We start from the raw sequence: 19,971 nt of genomic DNA on the forward strand, positions 1-19,971 counted from the left end.
CAGACAATAAAATTATTGTTTTCTAATAAATATCCTTCATTTGTAAAGGATATTTTTAACACCTTGCCTACTCTTCTCGAGGATTAGATTGATAAGTATATTTTTCAGTATGTTCCTTTCTCATACATTTAAGGGACATACATACTTTATTTTCTGTTCTACCAACTGCTGATCAACCCTGCGATAGGGTGATCCAGCATTAATTAGGAAGATAACTAGCAATTATAATCGTTAACAGCACTTCCCTATTAATAACTAAACTCTAAATCCTTCAGGATCTGAGGTGATTTCGTATTTATTTCGAATTATAATTATTCGATACCTTAGTGATATCAATAAGTAAAAACATAATTTTTAAGTTTATAGTTATTTTCAAATAAATTCGATTTTCGAATTCTACATTTAAGAAATCATTTGTTGGATTATAAGTATGTAATTTGATTTTTTGATTCTATGAAATACAATCTAAAACGGACATTTTCGAACTTTTAGAAGTTTATTTTTTTTCAAAGACAATTAGAAAGGTTCATAATTAAAAATAGTAGTCCTGGCTTCCTCCATTAGCAATACCAACGCGTCACTATTCTGTGCGCCATTAAGTCAAATTCGAATGTTCAGATATTCTCTGGCATTACTGACAACAAAATCTACCTTCGTTAGACTACAACCTTAATCTACACTGCAATTTTGGTTTCTCCACTCTGCGACGACTGAAAAGATCCTCGTCACAATCCTCTTAGGAGGCATAACCTCTGCCTTTCTGGCAAGATGTCCTGTCCTGTTGAGCCTCCTAAGCTTGATGAAAAGGAAGATATCCTGCTTATGGAACAAATCGTCCAGCATCCGATTGCTTTCCCGTCTATAATTATTGCTTCATAAGAACCCAAATCATTTCGGCCCACCACCTTCCGTTCAAATGTGAGGAACAGTTTGTCCTCACGTCTGTCTATGTATCCGAGTTATAAAATAGTATACTCTTAATAAGGATCGAATAAAAAAATAATCTGGATTGCAAAATAACAATTGACAACCAACATTCTCCCCATTTCAACTACGGTTTCATTTTTGCATGCTACCAGAGATGTTAGGCAGTCAAATTCCAAAACCAGTTCAAACCTGCAGGGCCCAAAAGAAACATTGGTGCCTTTAGATTGAAAGAAGGAACTTGATCCGAAACCATCTGGGTACTCTGAGCTTCGATACTACGAACAAAAATTTACTTTTTTTGAGAAAACTCAGCAGGCAATAAAATTTTTGTTTTCTAATAAATATCCTTCATTCGTAAAGGATATTTTTAACACCTTGCCTACTCTTCTCGAGGATTAGATTGATAACTATATTTTTCAGTATGTTCCTTTCTCATACATTTAAGGGACATACATACTTTATTTTCTGTTCTACCAACTGCTGATCAACTCTGCGATAGGGTGATCCAGCATTAATTAGTTTTAGGAAGAAAACTAGCAGTTATAATCGTTAACAGTACTTCCATATTAATAACTAAACAATAAATCCTTCAGGATCTGCAGTGATTTCGTATTTATTTCATTAGAATGATACCTTAGTGATATCGATAAGTAAAAACATAATGTTTAAGTTTATAGTTTTAATAAATCTTAATACTCCATTACATTAGGTAAGTAATAATTTCATGTTTATTCATTATTCTTAAAACCTATGTTTCTGCTCATGTTTATTTTAACTGTGCATGTTTTATCATTCAGAGCCATGAAATGTCTGCAAATTGTCTTGTTGTTATTTACCTTGTCAGGGTTTAATAGATGTGTTCTATCGAAAAATCCTACTTGCGAATGTGGTTGGAGGAATAGGGTAAGGTTTTCAGCTTTTATTTGTTAATTCAGTATCCATCCCTTTCGGATTCTTGAACAAGCGAATTCTTGGCGTATAGGCTAGGATCATTGGAGGAAAGGAAACATGCAAAAATGAATTCCCTTGGATGGTAGCAATCGGCGATATGAAACCGGGGCATTTTTCTCAGTTCTGTGGAGGCAGCATCATCACCCCTTGGCATATCCTCACCGCTGCTCATTGCACTGATGGAAAGGATAGTGATGAAATTGTGATTATTACTGGAGGCCACGACATCACAGATCGTAAGCCTTTAATATACTTTTAAATAGATAAATTATAATACCAATTGTTAAGTATTAAACAACAGCAAAAAAACAAGTCTATTTGACTATCTCTATCACTATTAGAAATGAAGAGCGTTTTTTATTTAATATTAATTATAAATTAAATGTATTCACAAAAAAAAAAATACATATATATGTATATAAACTTTTCTTATGCGATCAGCAATGAAATAGTTATAGTTCTATGTTAACGTGGACATTAGTTATAGGAATTTTATGCAATGAAAAAATCAAAATATGAGTTTATTTTTACAAAATAATTAAAAACCTAAGTCTTTAATATTAAGAATAAAGAGGTGTAGATAGTTGACCGTAGATTAATGATTGGAGAATATTGTCGGGGGGTGCGGTCAGCAAAGAACAACATAAATAAACAAAACCATATTTATGTATTTTATGAATTTATTTCTATGAATGGCTATATAGCCCTGATGAAGACCTGAAACTCAGGTCGAAACGTCGGCATAAAATAAATAAATATGGTTTTGTTTAATTATGTTGTTCTTTGCTGACCGTACCCCCCGACAAACTTCTCCAATAATTAATAATAAAGGCGTAGTAAACCCAACGATTCGATGCCGATACCACCGCTGGCTGCGAATATTCGTCCAGTGACGCCCGTTCAAACCCAAAACTATTAGAGCAGTCTTGACAGAAACCTCCTACGTAGACCCAGTGTTCATTAACATTTTTTTTTATCTCATTTCAAACCGAAAAGTATTATCTAACTGCTTATTCTATCAAATTTCTATCTATATAAGCAGTTATATTCTATCAGATTTCTATCTATATAAGCAGTGATATTCTATCAGATTTCTATCTATGTAAGCAGTTATATTCTATCAATGTAATACATAAAAAATCAATATTCATTCGTACTTCATGCACTGCCATACCGTTCAACGGACTGTGATAGGGCTTTTTACTAAATAAAAGATTATAAGCTGGTCCGATTTTCTCGGTAATAAAATATAATAAAATAATATATATATACGCGTATAATTTCATTATTTAATTATTCTCATAATTATAATTAATATAATTTGCAGTCTTATAATATATCTATATATAATATAATAAAATATAAAATCAAGTATTTTTGGCTAGTAGCTCAGGAATTATACATTTTTTGATAGTTATCATATGCCAATCGATCTTTCTTTTTCTGGAGAATAAGAAAGTAAGATTACTGATTCTATTAAATGATTAACTCACTAAAAATTTGAAAAAACAAATAACATAATGAGGATTTCAGTGAAGTAAGTCAACAAATTTTGTTTAGGAAAAAGCAAATCATATTAGTTTTTAGCGTCGTCTTAAATCCTCAAATATACCATTTTCATAGATATTAAAAATAAAAATCTTTCCATCTTGAATTATGTTTTTTTTATGTCGGTAACTAATGTTCATATAATCGCCCATGACTCTTCTGCATTGTATCGAATCACAACGTTAATAGAACTGTTGGAAAGCTGAATGTCTCCCCTTATAACCTACAAAATTAATTACCTTATAAGGACGAAATATTAGTTTCAAATACAAAAAAAACTTTTCAAACGTTTTATTTTATATCTCCGCTTCTAATTCGTTTAATTAGATCCGGTTTGTGTCCATTGGCGCAGTTAATAGAGCCCTAAACCACCTTTAAGTTTGGCATAGACTTTTGATTTAGTTGAGTCGCGTTAAAGTTAATTTGATATTTTTTCCATTTTTAATGAGACAAAAATTTTGTTTTTGATTTTTTCTAAAATTCTTATTAAAGGGTTCCTTCAGGTTCTTAAACTAATATCAACTTTGATAGGTTCACTCATAAAAAACTGTTTACCACACTTTTATAGGTCAGTTCGTATGAATCTTTTAAGTATGCTACTAATATTGAAGCACAGTGAGGGTTATTGTAAAAAAAACTATCCATATTGTATATAGTATATATATATATAGTAAGTATCATAGATAATCGAATTGTCCAAAATCATAAGAAAAAATCGCCTAAATCGGACCAGTATTAACGATTTGGAGGTTACCATAGTTACCGTCTTATCTCTTCATATATATTTATTTAATATAGTGTTCAATTAATGTACACAGATAGTATAGCAAAACCTGAGCATTGCCAGGTCAGCTAGTAGCTTAATAAAATAATTTGCTAACACACTATTTCAAAAAATACATTTTTAAAATAAATTTTCAATGTTTCTATCCTAATTATTTTTTTATAATTTATAATTAATTAACCAGTAAGTAGAATATTATTTCGAAAGATTAATATGAATTAAAATCAATCCAAAAACCAAACAGACTACCAACCTCTATATGTAGTTTTACCTTTACAGTCAGAGATGACACAAGCGAGCTGGTAACTATTGAACAAGTCATCGAACATGAGGATTACGATAAAATTGCATTGATTAATGACATTGCTATGTTAATTGTTTCTAAACAAATTTTATTCAACAACAATGTTGGTCCTGTCTGCCTTCCGAACAGGAGAATTGATTTGGTTGACCAATTTGTTAAAGTTACAGGTGATACATTTATTTTTCTTATCCTTAAATATAATAATTTTTTTTAAAAATTGTAAAACCACATCTATAAATATGAATCCATAAATATCTCTATGCTCAAGGTTGGGGATTGACTACTTATCCTGGAAAGCCGTCTGCAGTACTTCGCCAAGTAAATCTAAAAGTTATACCTCACAATGAATGCAAGAAATTCTGGCCAGACATTTCTGAAACAGATCCTCCAACACAGCTTTGTACCTTCAGGAAAAACAAAGATTCCTGTTTCGTATGTATGAATTGATCATATCTTGCTGGCTTTGATAGCAGCACAATTTAAAAAAAAAAGTTTTGATTTTATTTTGTACTGGACGTACTCAAAGTTATAAAAATGCGACCTGAGTGTAGTGTAAGATAAACATTACTTTATTTGAAGGGAAAGATACAGAAGGCTATGCCATATTATGGCTAACTACTAGCTACAGGCTAATATATACAACTTGTCCCCTAGAGTAAACTTTGAAAACACTGTTCGAATACTTTCTAATTAGTCTCTACAATAATTGACTCATCTTCTAAGATAAGGAGATACAATAAATTTTTTCCTAAAGATAGGAACTCGCTTGGGGGAATGGTTAATAGAGGGAAATTCAAAACTAGGGATAAATACAAGTAACAGACAAAGGGCTTCTCTATATCTGAAAATAATATATCAATGTTAGTTCTATATTAGTGATTCCCAAAGTGAGCGCCACCGCCCCTAGTGGGCGTTGCAGCGATTCAGGGGGGTGGTGATGACCATAAGTGCATTTGGGGACCGATGAATAACTATAAGGGGTCAAGGTCAACAATATTACAGCAGACGAAAATAGAGCCGAGGATTGCTAAATTGGTAGCAGAACACACGGTTCAACCTTCTCATGATGAATTCGAATGTTTTAACTTTTTTTTTATTACATTCTATTCTGAGTTCAATAAATAATTTCATAATTTCCAAGCCCAATATTTCTAATTTATACCTTTCTTTGCTATATTTTACGAAAAAGGTAGAAACATTAATACATATATATCTCCTATTAATTGCTATTAAAATTTAAAAAAAAAAAAAATAGTTTCCAGGAGGCCCTAAGTAATATTTTTCCTGGAAAGGGGGCGGTTGGACAAAGAAGTTTGGGAACCACTGTATTTGATGAGAGTCGAAGTTTCTCAGCTGAGACTATAAAAGGGAATGTAAGACATACCCTTTCTGAAACACTGAATCTGATGTTAAGGGTTCAGTGTTTTTATTACTCTATATGAGATAAACATTTATTATTCATTTATACATAACATTAAAATAAAGGCATTTATAAAGCCAAATACTGTAGACTGGGGTTATTTTCACGACTGGATTCTCTCGGCAGGCTTTCCCAAAGATGTTTATCATGAAATGGCACCAGCCTCAAGATACAATCAATGAAATACGTCCAATACAAAATCAAAAAAAAATTTATTTGTATCACTATCAAAACAAAACAAGGATATTTCATATTTAAAAAATTGATTAATTGAATAATTAAAAAACATTTTAAAATATATTCTATTTTAATTGTGAATAATAAGTGCATATTTTCTACATCATTAATCTCCTCCATAAACACTTAGCAGCAAAAAATAAAAATAAAAAACCGAAAATAATTTTACCCAATAGTTCCTTGTATTGAATTGCGCAAAATATGCCGCAGTGCACTAAAAAAATTAATGGAGGATCTTCTATATTGTGAACCTTTTGATTCTTCAAATGATATTTGAATACGGATGACTATTCAAGGGAGGAAGCTTTATATTCTTGGATTCTATCTAAAACCCAAAAAGCTATATCTTGAAGGCAAACAGTGATTAATGCAGTATAGATCATTTCTTTGTCCACTCCATTGGAACGTTTAACCGTTCCAAAAATTTTTAAATATACTGCAAGTTTGCATGATGCAGTAATAACCCCAAAATGAGTCAAATTTTCTATGAAAACCTCCAAAAATCAACTTTATTGTCTAATTTATAATAATAATATGTTCAAGAAAAGCTTATCTGATCTGGCTTGAATCAAAATAAACTCCCCGAATACTTTACGAATTTTTGCAAACATCCACAAAAACTAAACTACTCTGATAAACAAAAAATTTTGCCCATAATGGAAGAACTGAGTAAAATATTTAATGATTTTTTTATTCATATTAGGAAGCCTGGAATATTCAATTTTAAACTTCAAACATTGAATGAGGCAATTCCGAATTCTTCAGTACTCAAAACATCAGTATCGTAATTTTATTTGATTTTTAGTCCAATTAAATTAGAGGGAAAATAATAACCAACACCTAATTTTCTAAACGTAAATTTTTATTTTGCGAATTTCAGTATTTCCAATAGAAACTGAAGTTCAAGTTTTTATAAATACAATTTTAAGTGCATTAAAGTGAGCGTCAAATTTTTATTTCCTAAAACAGAGCGATTTCGGTTTGTACCCATTTCTTCCAGATCCCAGTAATAACCGGACTAAACTAGAACTAATGGAATAATTTAGCTCATGTCAGGAATAATTCAACTGAAAATTAATTTTTAGTTTCGTGATATAATTTATTTGGTTTTACATCAATCACTGATAACTTTGTCAATATAAACGGTGATTTATAATTGGAAATCCAAAATGCAATTTCATGCAGTATTCGGAATTCAAAGATGCTAATGCACGAAAATATGGTTACTATTTTTTATGCTTTGAAATAACTGTTATTGGAGGCAATACCTCCTTGGTGTTTTTCTATTCCAAGTTCTTAACATCAAAAAACCTACCTATATCCTAGATCTCCTCACTCTTCGTTCATCCATCCACTCATTAAACACCAGATCCCTTCCGAATGATTTATATATGCCCTCCTATAGAACCTCCTTCTTTAGCAAATCCTTCGTCATACATGCAACCTCCCTCTGGAATTCTCTTCCCATCTCCATTCCTTTGTAATCAAATAAATAGGCAGGTATTGATTAACATTATAATATACCAATGTAATTTCATTCTACTATCTGAAAATTTGTAAACGCTCGCCAGATAAAAATCTCACTATATGAACCATATATTTATTCTTAGGGGACAAATGTCCCAGTATAAAGTTATTTTTTCATTTCATTTTAAAACCTACAACAATAATAAAGCTATCATAACACCAATCTTCATCCTTATTTATTTTAATTTATACAATAATATTCACCTCACATACACGTCACATTTAACTACAATACATACCAGGCCTTACAAATAAAATTAAAAAATCACTGACAGAATATGACCATATAAATATCAGAACCGGTTTATACAACAATAATAAATTACAGAATAAGCTGTCAAACATGAAAGACAAAGTTGATAAGATGGAAAAACTAAACGCAATTTATAAGATAGATTGTAAAAATCGTGAAAAAGTATATATTGGTGAAACATATATATTACAGTCCAATGTAATACAAAATTGACGAACACAGCTAAAAATAAGAAATACACAACAGTGCCAATACTTTTTACTTATGAAATTCATACTATTATGTTCATGTATTCTTCACAGTTGAATTTCCATTGTTTTTCATGGTCGTATTATTCTGGATTGTTAATACTTCTTAATGTGACAGTATGTAATTGGGAATTTACAGCAAGATTCCGGTGGTCCTCTTGTCTGGTTAGATCCTGATACCAATAGGTTTATACAAGTTGCCTTGGTCTCTTACGGTGGAAAGTGCGGAAAGTCAACACCTGCGGTCAACACGGCCGTTTTCCCTTTTATAGAATGGATCAACTCGAACATAGAAGGTGAGCTATAATGATCAATTTTATAAAATACTCTGATAATATAAAGGTATCTTGATATTACTGTATATCATAGTTGGCTAGGGAACATTTAACAAATCACATTTCAAATTTACAGAAAGTAAACCCGAAGCACAAATCTGTACGGTGGGGTCGATATCTTCTCCGCATGGAACTCCGATCGAGCAAGACCTAAGTGAAATATATAGTTTATTCGACAGTGTTCGTTAAACAGTTGTTTTTGCAACATTTTATCTGCAATAGAAAGATACTGTATGTAAACAATATGAATAAATGAAAATTAATAAATTATATAAATATAAAATAGATTGGAAGAATGTTAACTGAATATATAAAAAGAATAAATGAGAAGATGGTTGGGGTGAAGAACACAAATCCTTGACATGAACATATAATTTTTCTTTTTATTAAGTATTTTTTTAATAACAACCTTTCAAAAGAAATTCTGGATTCACTAAGTACAGGAACGAAGGGACAATTAATAAATACAATTATACAATACAAATTTCATTTTAGTTTTTATATTTAGAAAATTTCCCGACCTACCAACCTTTTTCAAATCCTTTATTAGATTTTTTCGTAAATGTATCGATTCATTTGTTCGAAACAAGCATATATAATCAAAATTTAAAGCCTGTGACGCCGTTTCACTTAATTCTAAGGAATCAATTCAAGAATAAGGTCTAAAAATATTTGGTTTGGTTTTCGAATTTCTGTATATAATTTATTTTATTTAACACAGTTTTACTATCTTCTGTTTAGATGAATGTTCTTTCTGAAATAGAACAAATCGTAGCTTTGCTTGAATAATGGTACATCTGACAAAAAGTTTTAATTTATATTTTTCGTTTGAGGTATCCCATGTACTGTATTTGTAAAGTAGACTAGAATTCATTTGTAAAATAGGAAAGCCTGTTGGAAGACCTGAGTAAAGAAAGTAACCGCAGTCTACGGAACTATCTAGAGAGTACGTACAATTCTAAATAAAATCAAACCTTTTCATTTATAATGTGCCGAATGCAAGTTATGCAGCGATATAGATAATTGGATACCATTTAAATTTTAAACCAATTTATGATAATCTCTTTATCATTTTGGTATAAGATTTTGTCCAGATAACAAAATACTTGCAGGCGAAAAAACATCTCATTGAAGAAGGAGGGTGCATGAAAAGGGGTTTGAGCCGCCGTTGGCCGGGGGCGGCACATACTAGCTCTTGTAGCTTCTCCACTCCTGATACGAGGGATGCAGGAAAACATGCCCCTCGCATTCCTTCTTGCCACCCCCCGTTTAAAACAAACCTTATTTGTTGTTTAGTACCATGATTTAACCTATACAGGATTCTTTCAAATATCTCTTTTAAAAGACTTTTTTCTGAACTTTTGGCATCATAATAAAACCTATAAGCTTAATTGTTATGACTAATTAAGTCATAGCTAATGATTGTTATAAATAGGGGTACGTGCTGGATCAAGTAATGGTAACTACTCCTAATAGAAGGCCTAGAGGTCCTTCTAACCGAATCTGGAAATTTCCGCCATATACCAAGAAATAAATGTTTATTCGAATAGAACCCACAACTTTTCGAACCAAGCACTCTCGAGTCCACGCCACAACATGCATAGAGGAGGTACATACGACCTGGGACGTGACAGAAACTTTTTAGCTACAATCGACATATCAGAAGTGCCACATTATAGAATCGATTTTTCACATACTTTCGATTTTCTCCAAAACGGCTCCAACGATTTTGATTAAACACGGTGAATCAATGAGTAATTAAATGCTCTTTAATATCAGATAATAGAGGAAATAGACTAGCAGGACTTAAATGCAAAATTTAAAAAAAAACGTACCAGTAAAGTACTTTTAAATTTTTGTTTTTATGAAAAAAATAAACAGTTGTCATTGTTAGCAATAATATACAATGTATAAATATAAAATATTAAGAGAGTTTTATGAATAACTAAAGGAGAAAAATAGATAAATTCGATTCGAACTGGAAATGCATATGCAAATGTATTCTTTGCAGGAACAAAATTTATAGTAGTCATTCCCTTCTCGAAAACCTCTAAAATACAAAATATTAAAGCAACATTAAAATAATTTTTTTTTTCATTATTTTTTTCTAGTATTGTCTTCATATATTTTTTCTAGAATCACTAACACAGCTATAACTTTAACACGAGCTCACTAATCTACACAAAATTTGATGACGTAAGTAGGTTAGTAAGTGAAAGTTAATGAACAATAAACATATAGTATATATACAAATACAACATATAGTATTATTTAAATACTACATGTTATATAATTTAATTATTCTCCGGTATAGATTACTTGATATAGATAGTTGATTTCAACTCTCATATCAAAACTGTACAGCTTCGAATTGTTCATAAAACGCAATTGTAAGTGTCAATATAGAACAAGTAATATCGCATTTACCACTTAATAATGAGATATAAAATAAGTATTATTCCAAAAAAATATGAATTATTCCACAGAGGAAAATGAAGTAATTCGGTTCGATCAGCTGCAGAATCTTACCTTCTACTGGTTGCTGACAGCCTGGTTGTGAAAATCTCATGCGCAACGACGCACATGCTCCTCCCACCTGAAGTAACAAACATTACCACTAATTACAGAAAATTATTTTTTCTGGTAAACGTAAGGTAATACAACTCCAGGAAACAATTTAATATAGTAATGAAAATCCATTATAAACAAATAATGTAGATATCAATATGTTTTTTTAATTATTATAATTAAAAGTGCCTTATAGAGATTATATATGTGTATATGCATTATACGATATATTTTCAGGGACTTTGGTAGTTCTTCTTGTAATAATATTCTTTCAAGCAGTTGAATATTATTTTTGATATCCTGAATCTAATGGAACTATCAAAGAATCTACATTTCTGCCTTGTAGGTGCGGTAAGCCGATAGTTCTTTGGCCCTGAAGTTCCACTCACTATATCTGCCACTCGTAATGTGTATGCCAGTTCCGTGAACAATCGCTAGTAACTATGGAAAGAGTCGCATTTTCAAGTACCAAGGTCACTGAGCAACGAAGGTGGCAGTCATAACTATAAAGTAGGAAGACTTCCTGTATAACAGCACAACAGGGACTTGGAATCAGCAGCTATAACAATGTGAGCGCCCTCATTGTAGATAATGCTCAAGAGTTGTCACATACCATCGCTGTAACTGTTATTTGGTGAGTATATAGCAGCGGTTCCCAAACTTTTTTTCGCAAAACGCCGGTCTTATGGGGTTAAAATAGTTTGCGGCATCCTTGTTAAGAAAAATAAGTTACGAAAATGAGAAAAATATAGTACAAAATAAATGATGGGATGCACTTATTAGATTTGCTATTTTAATTTCAATTTTTTTTTTTAATATTCTAAGAAAGTGGCCTTTGCTTGTAGCACCTCTAGCATACGCTTGGGCACCCCATGGTGCCGCGGCTCCCACTTTGCTAACCACTGGGAAGTAGAACTAATTCAATAATTTGTTGGTGATCAAATACTTGGTTACCAGTTCATAGTTTTCATCTGGATATGGAACAACAAAACCTAATTGTTTCTAATCGGAAGGTTCAGACCCGAATTTTTATTTTTACACACCTATACATTGGCTGTGTAAAATGACCATCTCAGTAACAGTAAGCTGGAATTAGATAATAATGAAGATTTTCTCGACTTTTGATGTCAATTTCTGACTTATTCCCGACTGGTATAGACTTATTTTTGAGTTTAAAATACTCAAAAATAATACAAGTAAATCCTTTTTTATAAGTTGTTTCAGGAAACTTTTGAATTACTAGACCGATTTACAAGCTGTTTTTCAATATATTCTGTCGCCACGGGAAGGTTAAAGCTACTACAATCCCAGATTTCTCCGGTAAAAAGAAAAAAGGTATGAAAATAATCAAACATAGTACGTAGTTAAGAAAATATACATTTTTCACGATTATTATGAACCAATCGATTTCTCTCTTTCTGAAGATCAAGAAACAAATATTACTGATTCAACTAAATGATTTTATATTCTCAAAACAAAAAGTATAAAAAGTAAATGTTTACCTTTTAAAACATGAGGCTTAAAGTAGGACAACATTTTTGTTTTGTTTTTTTAGGAAAAAGTAAAATATATTCTTTTTTTAGCGTCGTGTTAAACACTTGAAAGAACACAGCCATCATATACGGCACATATGCCGGTGATAATTTCCTCACTTTCTCCAGCCACATGTATGGGGGCTGTGTTTAAAGTTGGGAAATCAAAACGAAATATTAATAGAACTACGATCAGTAACCTCCTAAAACTAGTCCAGTGAAATAAGTAACCTATTAATTATCCTTTAGGTTTTTACAAAAAGCTCTAATGTCTGAAATCTCTCACTAGGTACATTTGATTTTTTTTTCCGATCCCTCAAAAACAAAAAAACATTAAATTAGTAGGTTGCATCACAGATGGTTACATAATTGAAATTGACTATTACCTTTTTCTACCAATGGTACTTGAAGGTGAAATAGTTATCTTGTTCTGATGTGTACTTTAAATATGATTCTACAATAAAATATCTGGACGTGAGGGGCCTCCTCGTGTTGATTGATCGGAGAAGAGAAAAATAAAACAGTTAAAATTTAAAGACAAAAGATAATGTTAAATAATAAGAAAAACAGTCAGAAGTCGAAAAAAGAGTAGGGAGAGGGGAGGAGGTGCACGAGAAGAAAGGAGTTATAGGGTAATGTTTACAGGTTTATTGGAACCTTTCTTACCCTGCCATCTCGCAGGAAGGGAGGATGGGGTACATTTGACAGTAAGTAGAATACAACATAAAAGGGACCACACAATCAAACACCTCGAACTCATGATGCACCAACCCTGTTTTTTCCTGTAACACCTTCTGACCAACTAACCACCCAGCTTTAAGCAGCAAATGCCATTTCGTATTTAGCCAATGGGTTAAATACCATTTTTCCATGTTCCCAACTAAATTCTTGAAAAATCAAAAAAACAATCGTTGAAATCGTACAATCGTTATTGAAGATAAAGCATTAACTTTTCAATCATATTTTCGTAAATCTGGAATTTTCGATGGGTCTATTAGAAATTTCTTTATTTTGCATTATAACTTGAAGGCTATAAATTCCCAACCAAGATAAATGTTATTCCCAACCATTCTAAACTCATTTAAGAGATCATGCAAATAAATTGCCTTTTTAAATTTTCATTGGACCAGTATTATTAATAAGAATATAAACATTTTTTGTATTACAATTTCATGGAAACAGGTAATGATAGTGAGTGGAGTAGGCAGGCAAGATATTTTATTTTTGTTTATTAACTGGTGCAAAGATACCTATTTATGAGAACCTCTGGCTTGAGGACACCTTTGTTTGTAGGACAATTTTAAAAGTTCAGCACAGTTGTATTTGAATATTTTCGAACCTTCTTTTCAAGCAACCCCCTAATCTAATTGTGGATGCAGGCAACAGAAATTATCCTTTTTTTTATAATTAATTAAATACACATTTGATTCATTCAGAAATATTTTTTTCTAATTCTACACAAATAAGAAATATTCTATAAATAATAACCTTGAAAACCAACATATAGTTTTGTGTTTTATCAAAACTTTATTTAAGAATTTTTTCATTTTGTAGTATACACCTAGGCCACAGAATTTCTCTGTATTAGCAATTCCCAAACTTTTTTTACTTGTGCATCCTTCTTGTACTAAAAAAATAAAAATGTCATCACATTTTATTTTTATTACAGTGGTTGAATTTGTAGGAAAAGAGAAAAAACAGTGCTAAGTAAATGCTAGAATGCACTGTATCTTTGCTATTTTGATTCTCAATATCTCAATAATTGAAAAAAGGTATTTACGTCACCTCTGGCATATGCTTGGGGCACCCCAGGGTGCCAAGGTACCCACTCTGGGAACCACTGTTCTATAGAAATGATATATCATTATTATATAAATAAAGTCTTGGATTTTGTAATAAAATAAAAAAAAGTGACCAATAAAGCTTGTAAAACATAATAAAATAAATTCTGTTATGTTCCTTATCGCATATATTGGTTCAATTTATGTTACCAAATCATAATACTGATTTATACATACATAAATGTTTAATTTTAAATAAATACAATTGATATCAAACTATCAATTGTATTCATTCAATCTATATTCATCCACAAATCTAGCAATAGCAAAAAGCATTGCTGGGTCTGCTATACTATAAAATTAAGACATTATTAGTTCATAAATGGAAATAAAAATTTTGAAACAAAAATAATTTATAAATATTCAATCTATCTTGTAAATAATATTAGATATATTAGTAAAAATCCATTTACTTTTAGTAATAGTTAAAATTAACGTATATTTGGTATTTACAAGACCATACATAGTAAACAATAAATTATTAACAGTACAATAAATCCTAATATGTACAATTAAATTTCTATTATTTTTTAAATTTTAGATACAAATGAAATAAATTAATAAATTGTAAATTTAACACGATTGTCATTTTCCAATCCAATAAAAATTATAAATAAAAAAAATAGTTCTCATTCCTTATTTAGCCTAAATTAACTTCATTCATTTTGTACTTAAATATATATTTTTCTGATTATCAATAATTTTAGTTATCTAAAAAGATTGATTTAAAAGATTATAACAATGCCAGAGAATGGTCAACAGTAATTATTAAAAAAATAAATCCATAATAGCAGCAGTCTCTGGATTATTTACAGTGCAACAAAATATATTATCCAACTCTTATTAGTAATAAAAAATTAAATTTGTAAGCAAAAATCACATTAGACAATCTACTATAGAAGATTATAATGGATCACTAATAGATACCTTAATATTATATTGTAGACACAGAAATATATTGTCTTGATTCAAATATTAGTTATAGATATATTTATTTGAAATAATATCTAATAATTTTACATAATAAATGTAATATAAAAAGTCTTTATCTAATTATTTTAAAAATAGTATAGTAAATTACAAATGAAAATTAGATAAAACAGATTAAAGAATGAAAAACACAAAACAAAATCATATAATCACAATATAAATATTTTTTAATACCAATAGATAACAGAAATATGTACAAAAAGAGAAAGCATATTATAAAAATATACTTTCAAATATTTTTACATTTCATCATCGAAATTTGAGCCTTGAGAATGCCGAGTTTCATCAATACTTTTAATTTGTACAACATTTCTATTTAAATATGGTAGTCGGGTGATATAATGAGGAACAGGTATTGACACAAAACCCAGGGCAATTAGTTCCCTAAGTACTGTTTCTACAGACGATGAACGCCCCTTGGTTCGTATCCTTAATTCAGTAAAACCTAAACAACGACGACACAATGGCATATCTCCTCTCCATTCTATCCGAGACTGTAAAAATATAAAAATAAAAATTATAGTAAAGCTTAATCATAAAATAAATTTAAGATGTTATTAGGAACAATTTTATTAATAGGTAAACATAAGAAGTATAGAAAGCACTGTGTTCTAATTTATGTTTCTGTAAATTACATCATTAATTTAATTAAACACTATAAAAGCAAAAGTATAGAAGATTTACTAATTGGTTAATAAAATACATTAGTTAAGAAATAAACCAGCAGAAGAGCGCTTTTACAACTTTTTTTTATTTAACTTAATACTAGCTTATTAATCCATTACTTCCCAGAGATAAGGCATATGTTAAGGCATCAGTTTATTATACTTATTTACTTAATTTCTTTATTATTTTGAGATTTTTCTTGAATTTCTTGTGTGAATAAATGTCTAAAGCATTGTTGTATAAAATTTCAAAGATAGTTAACAGATTGTTTAAGCAACTTTTTTTTTTCGAGAAATGTGACCAGAAAAAAATGCCCCTCCACACAGACTCCTTATATATTATGAAACATAAATTTAGTACTTCTTTGTATAGGTTCTTTTTATCTATAGTATCAACATTTAAGAAAAAATATAAAAATTAAGAATGACTTTTGTGCAACATGTCTGTTTGTTTTTTGAACGCTTACCTGACCAGTGAGTGGTCCAGATGCAAAATAAAAATGAAGAAAATATTAAAAATTCATATTATTTCTATCATTGGGCTGAAATGGATTAAATGTAAAATTCATACAATCGTGAACATGGTGATGGAAAAATTTAACACATATCAATAAATTAAATTACACTACACATTGGCTTATTTTAGGATTAACTCAATTCTGGGCAATGAAACATCAATAAAAAGATACGATTTTAGATAAATCTAGTATATAAATAATTGTACTATTTATAGATAACTAATAACTATTATACTCAATTCTAGACATTGAAACACCAATAAAAAGATAGATTTTTAGATGTATCTAGCACATGAATAATACTATATAAAATATAATATACTATTTATAAATGATAATGACAAATAATTCTAAATGAGTCCATTAAGGGGCTAAAGTAAATAACATCAACTTACATGAACTGTAAATTCAGATAAATTTGTCAAACCCGGTGGTAAAACTTGGTTAGCATAATTTAAACGAGCTCTTCCCTGAGTGAAATCCAAGATATTGTCTTCCATCAGAACTTTTTCTGTGGAAAAAAGTAAATAAATAAACATAACACCTAAATAGAAAAAAACAGTAACATAGAAGATTTTAATAAAATGAAAATTTACTTTTTAAAATTATTAACTATGACTTACTTTTCATCATAGATAATTCCAAAAAAAAAAAAAATCATTTAGCAGAGAACCATTCTGATTTATTCCTTTAATTTTAATTATCTACTATTTCACAATAATAAGTTTATGAAATTTCACAATTTGGTTAAAAAGCTTAGAATCATGGTTAGCATCAATAATTATTTTAGAGAAGACACAGTTTCCTTATTACTCATAATCCTTAGCTAATCTTGGAAACTTACAAACACTTCTTTATTATTTAGCCTTTTCATTTGGATAGCCTTTAAATTTCCTAGTCACAACCCTTTATCCTTGTCAACTATGATTACAGTAACAGCTAGAATTGAAGATTAAGATCAATGAATTGCTTTATGCGATTTTTGCGAAGAATATTGGGGAAAACTAGGAGAGACAGGATAAGGAATGAAAGAATAAGAGGAGAACTTCAGATCAACCCAGTGAAATTAGTGATTGAACATCGGCAGCTCCGATGTCTGACAGAGTGCCAAGATAATGTATGAAGGCGAGGCCAACTGGTAGAAGACCATGAGGCAGACCTAGGAAGAGCTATATGGAGCTTTTCCGACTATGTCTGGAAATTGAAAAAATGCTGGCTCAGGTGAAGATGCTAGCCAGAGACCGAGATGTATGGACCAAGTGGTTAGAGCCTCCTCCACACTGGCACTTAAGGAGGATGAAAAAGAAGAATTACTTTACAAAATTCATTTAGAGTCCCAAATTTTATTGTATTACATTTTTGCTCAAGTGGTTAAGGTAACCAATTAATTTAACAACATTATTGTCTGAATTCCTTTTTGTACTAATCCATTAAAACTCTTTGAACATTTACAGAATAGATTAATGAGAAAATTAATGAAGTTACTGATCACTCACTCAGTGAAAAGAGATAAAATTTAAGATTATTTTTCATTCCTTCAAGAAAATATTAAGGACAAAACTATCAAGTGTAAACCTGCAACATTCCTCAGATTAAACTCATTAATAAATTCTAGACTGTGCTATTTAAGATGTTTTGATGTGAAACTGAAATAAACCTACTCTCATTCAGGATCCTACATTTCCACAATTCCATTGCAATCTTTTCACAGAAATTTTCTAGCAATTGGTTAGTTTCCTATTTTTAACCATTTACTTCATCTCTGTTGTTTAAGATTATAAATAGATGTCATACAATTTACCAGAGTTGGGAAAAAAATAATTACAATAACTTGCCGATTACTGTAATTGCAATCACTTAATGAACAACTGTAATGATAATATTTGTCTACCAATTACAAGCTGAGCCAAAGTAATAGCAATAACAAATACTTAGCAAAACGGTCAAAAAGTGTTGTACAGTGGCTACAGTATAAATGATATACAGTTTAAGATTCCGCACTGGATTTATTAATATATTATAGTTTTAACAAATGATTGAAATTATATATAATTATGTAATTTAAATTATGAGAATGCCAATTACAATTAAATTGATAAATTAGAGTAATTGCAATTACTTGAGACAGTTACTTCAGAGTAATTTTTCTTCTAAATTACTAATTTTTTATGTTATGGACCATTTGAAATTTATCTTGGTATAATTATAGTGCAACTGAAGCATACATCTAATTGCAGATGTAATTAAATTAATCACATAATGATTCTTGTCCAACTCTGCAACTTAGAAAATTATATAGAAGCCTATGGCAATCATAAAAAAGGTAATGTATATAGTCAAAAGGCAACAATAGAAAGTAATCTATCATTATAAACCACAGTAATTCATATTATTAAAGTATGCAAGTACTTTAAAAAATAATTCTTTCTCATATTTCTTTCCAGATAAAAACAACATTAATTATTATTATACAATCTAATAAATAGGATTGCAAATTCATAATAAATTTATTAGTAATATAACTAATCATACTCAAACAAATTTTATTATACTTACTAGGTTGAAAAACAGCAATTTGATTCTGCTCAGTTTTATGCCTTTTTATCATTCCAAACAAACTCTTCACATCTTTTCCCTCAAAACTAACCTCCCGGTATTTTTCATACCCCAATGCTATTGATATTAGCTAGAAACAAATTAATTTGAAGATTAGATTTTATAAGATATCACATTAACCCTCTGCTCTCAGACAGAATTAGAGAAACTCTTCCCTAAAGTAATTGATTAAAGGAAAAGTGATTATCCGATTGAGATAATGAGACTCTTTTCCTTTTAAAGATAACGAATCAAACAAACTTTTTTTCCATTCATTTAACTTTTCCAAATTACTAATGATCTCATACATTTACATTGCTTTTAAGACAGAAAAATATAGAATAAATAACTTCGAAAAATCTCTTCTCAAACTTTTTATATGTACATTTATTATTTTCTGATCATTTATTTCAATAAATATAACAAAGTTATTTTAACAATTAATGAATACAACTTATTTTACTTTCTTGGGGATTTCAAAAGATATTATAATGAGATGTAGATAGTTGACCATAGATTAATGCTTGAAGAAGTTTGTCGGGGGGTGCGGTCAGAAAAGAACAACATAAATAAACAAAACCATATTTATTTATTTTATAAATAAACAAAACCATATTTATTTTAACGACGTTTCGACCTGAGTTTCAGGTCTTCATCAGGGCTATAGAACAGAAGAGATAACAACAACATTTAGAGTAACATACAATTGAAAAGGAATAGTATACAAA

At 30.0% G+C, this 19,971-nt stretch overlaps 2 protein-coding genes across 3 annotated transcripts in view; one reads left to right on the plus strand and one right to left on the minus strand.

The window, feature by feature from the left end:
* LOC106687500 (venom serine protease) overlaps positions 1 to 9,023 on the plus strand; it is a 9,838-nt gene extending 815 nt beyond the window's left edge. The window contains exons 2-7 of one of the 2 annotated variants that reach the window (XM_014431424.3): positions 1,725 to 1,830; positions 1,910 to 2,114; positions 4,490 to 4,681; positions 4,783 to 4,946; positions 8,339 to 8,495; positions 8,611 to 9,023. In XM_014431424.3, coding sequence (XP_014286910.1) covers positions 1,725 to 1,830; positions 1,910 to 2,114; positions 4,490 to 4,681; positions 4,783 to 4,946; positions 8,339 to 8,495; positions 8,611 to 8,723 — 937 coding nt within the window. In that variant the 3' untranslated portion in view covers positions 8,724 to 9,023. The remainder of the gene's footprint in view (positions 1 to 1,724; positions 1,831 to 1,909; positions 2,115 to 4,489; positions 4,682 to 4,782; positions 4,947 to 8,338; positions 8,496 to 8,610) is intronic. The other variant, XM_067046673.1, reaches the window with a different exon arrangement.
* A 6,508-nt stretch (positions 9,024 to 15,531) lies between these two features.
* Positions 15,532 to 19,971, minus strand: part of LOC106687491 (uncharacterized) — a 9,142-nt gene continuing 4,702 nt past the window's right edge. Inside the window, exons 5-7 of the mRNA XM_014431412.2 lie at positions 19,205 to 19,334; positions 17,044 to 17,159; positions 15,532 to 15,959 (exon numbers count right to left, since the gene is read on the minus strand). Of these exons, the coding sequence (XP_014286898.1) occupies positions 15,705 to 15,959; positions 17,044 to 17,159; positions 19,205 to 19,334 (501 nt within the window). The 3' untranslated portion in view covers positions 15,532 to 15,704. The remainder of the gene's footprint in view (positions 15,960 to 17,043; positions 17,160 to 19,204; positions 19,335 to 19,971) is intronic.

Source organism: Halyomorpha halys, unplaced genomic scaffold, assembly GCF_000696795.3.
Source record: "Halyomorpha halys isolate HHAL.00 unplaced genomic scaffold, Hhal_1.1 Scaffold971.1, whole genome shotgun sequence".
In the NCBI taxonomy this organism is placed as follows: domain Eukaryota; kingdom Metazoa; phylum Arthropoda; class Insecta; order Hemiptera; family Pentatomidae; genus Halyomorpha; species Halyomorpha halys.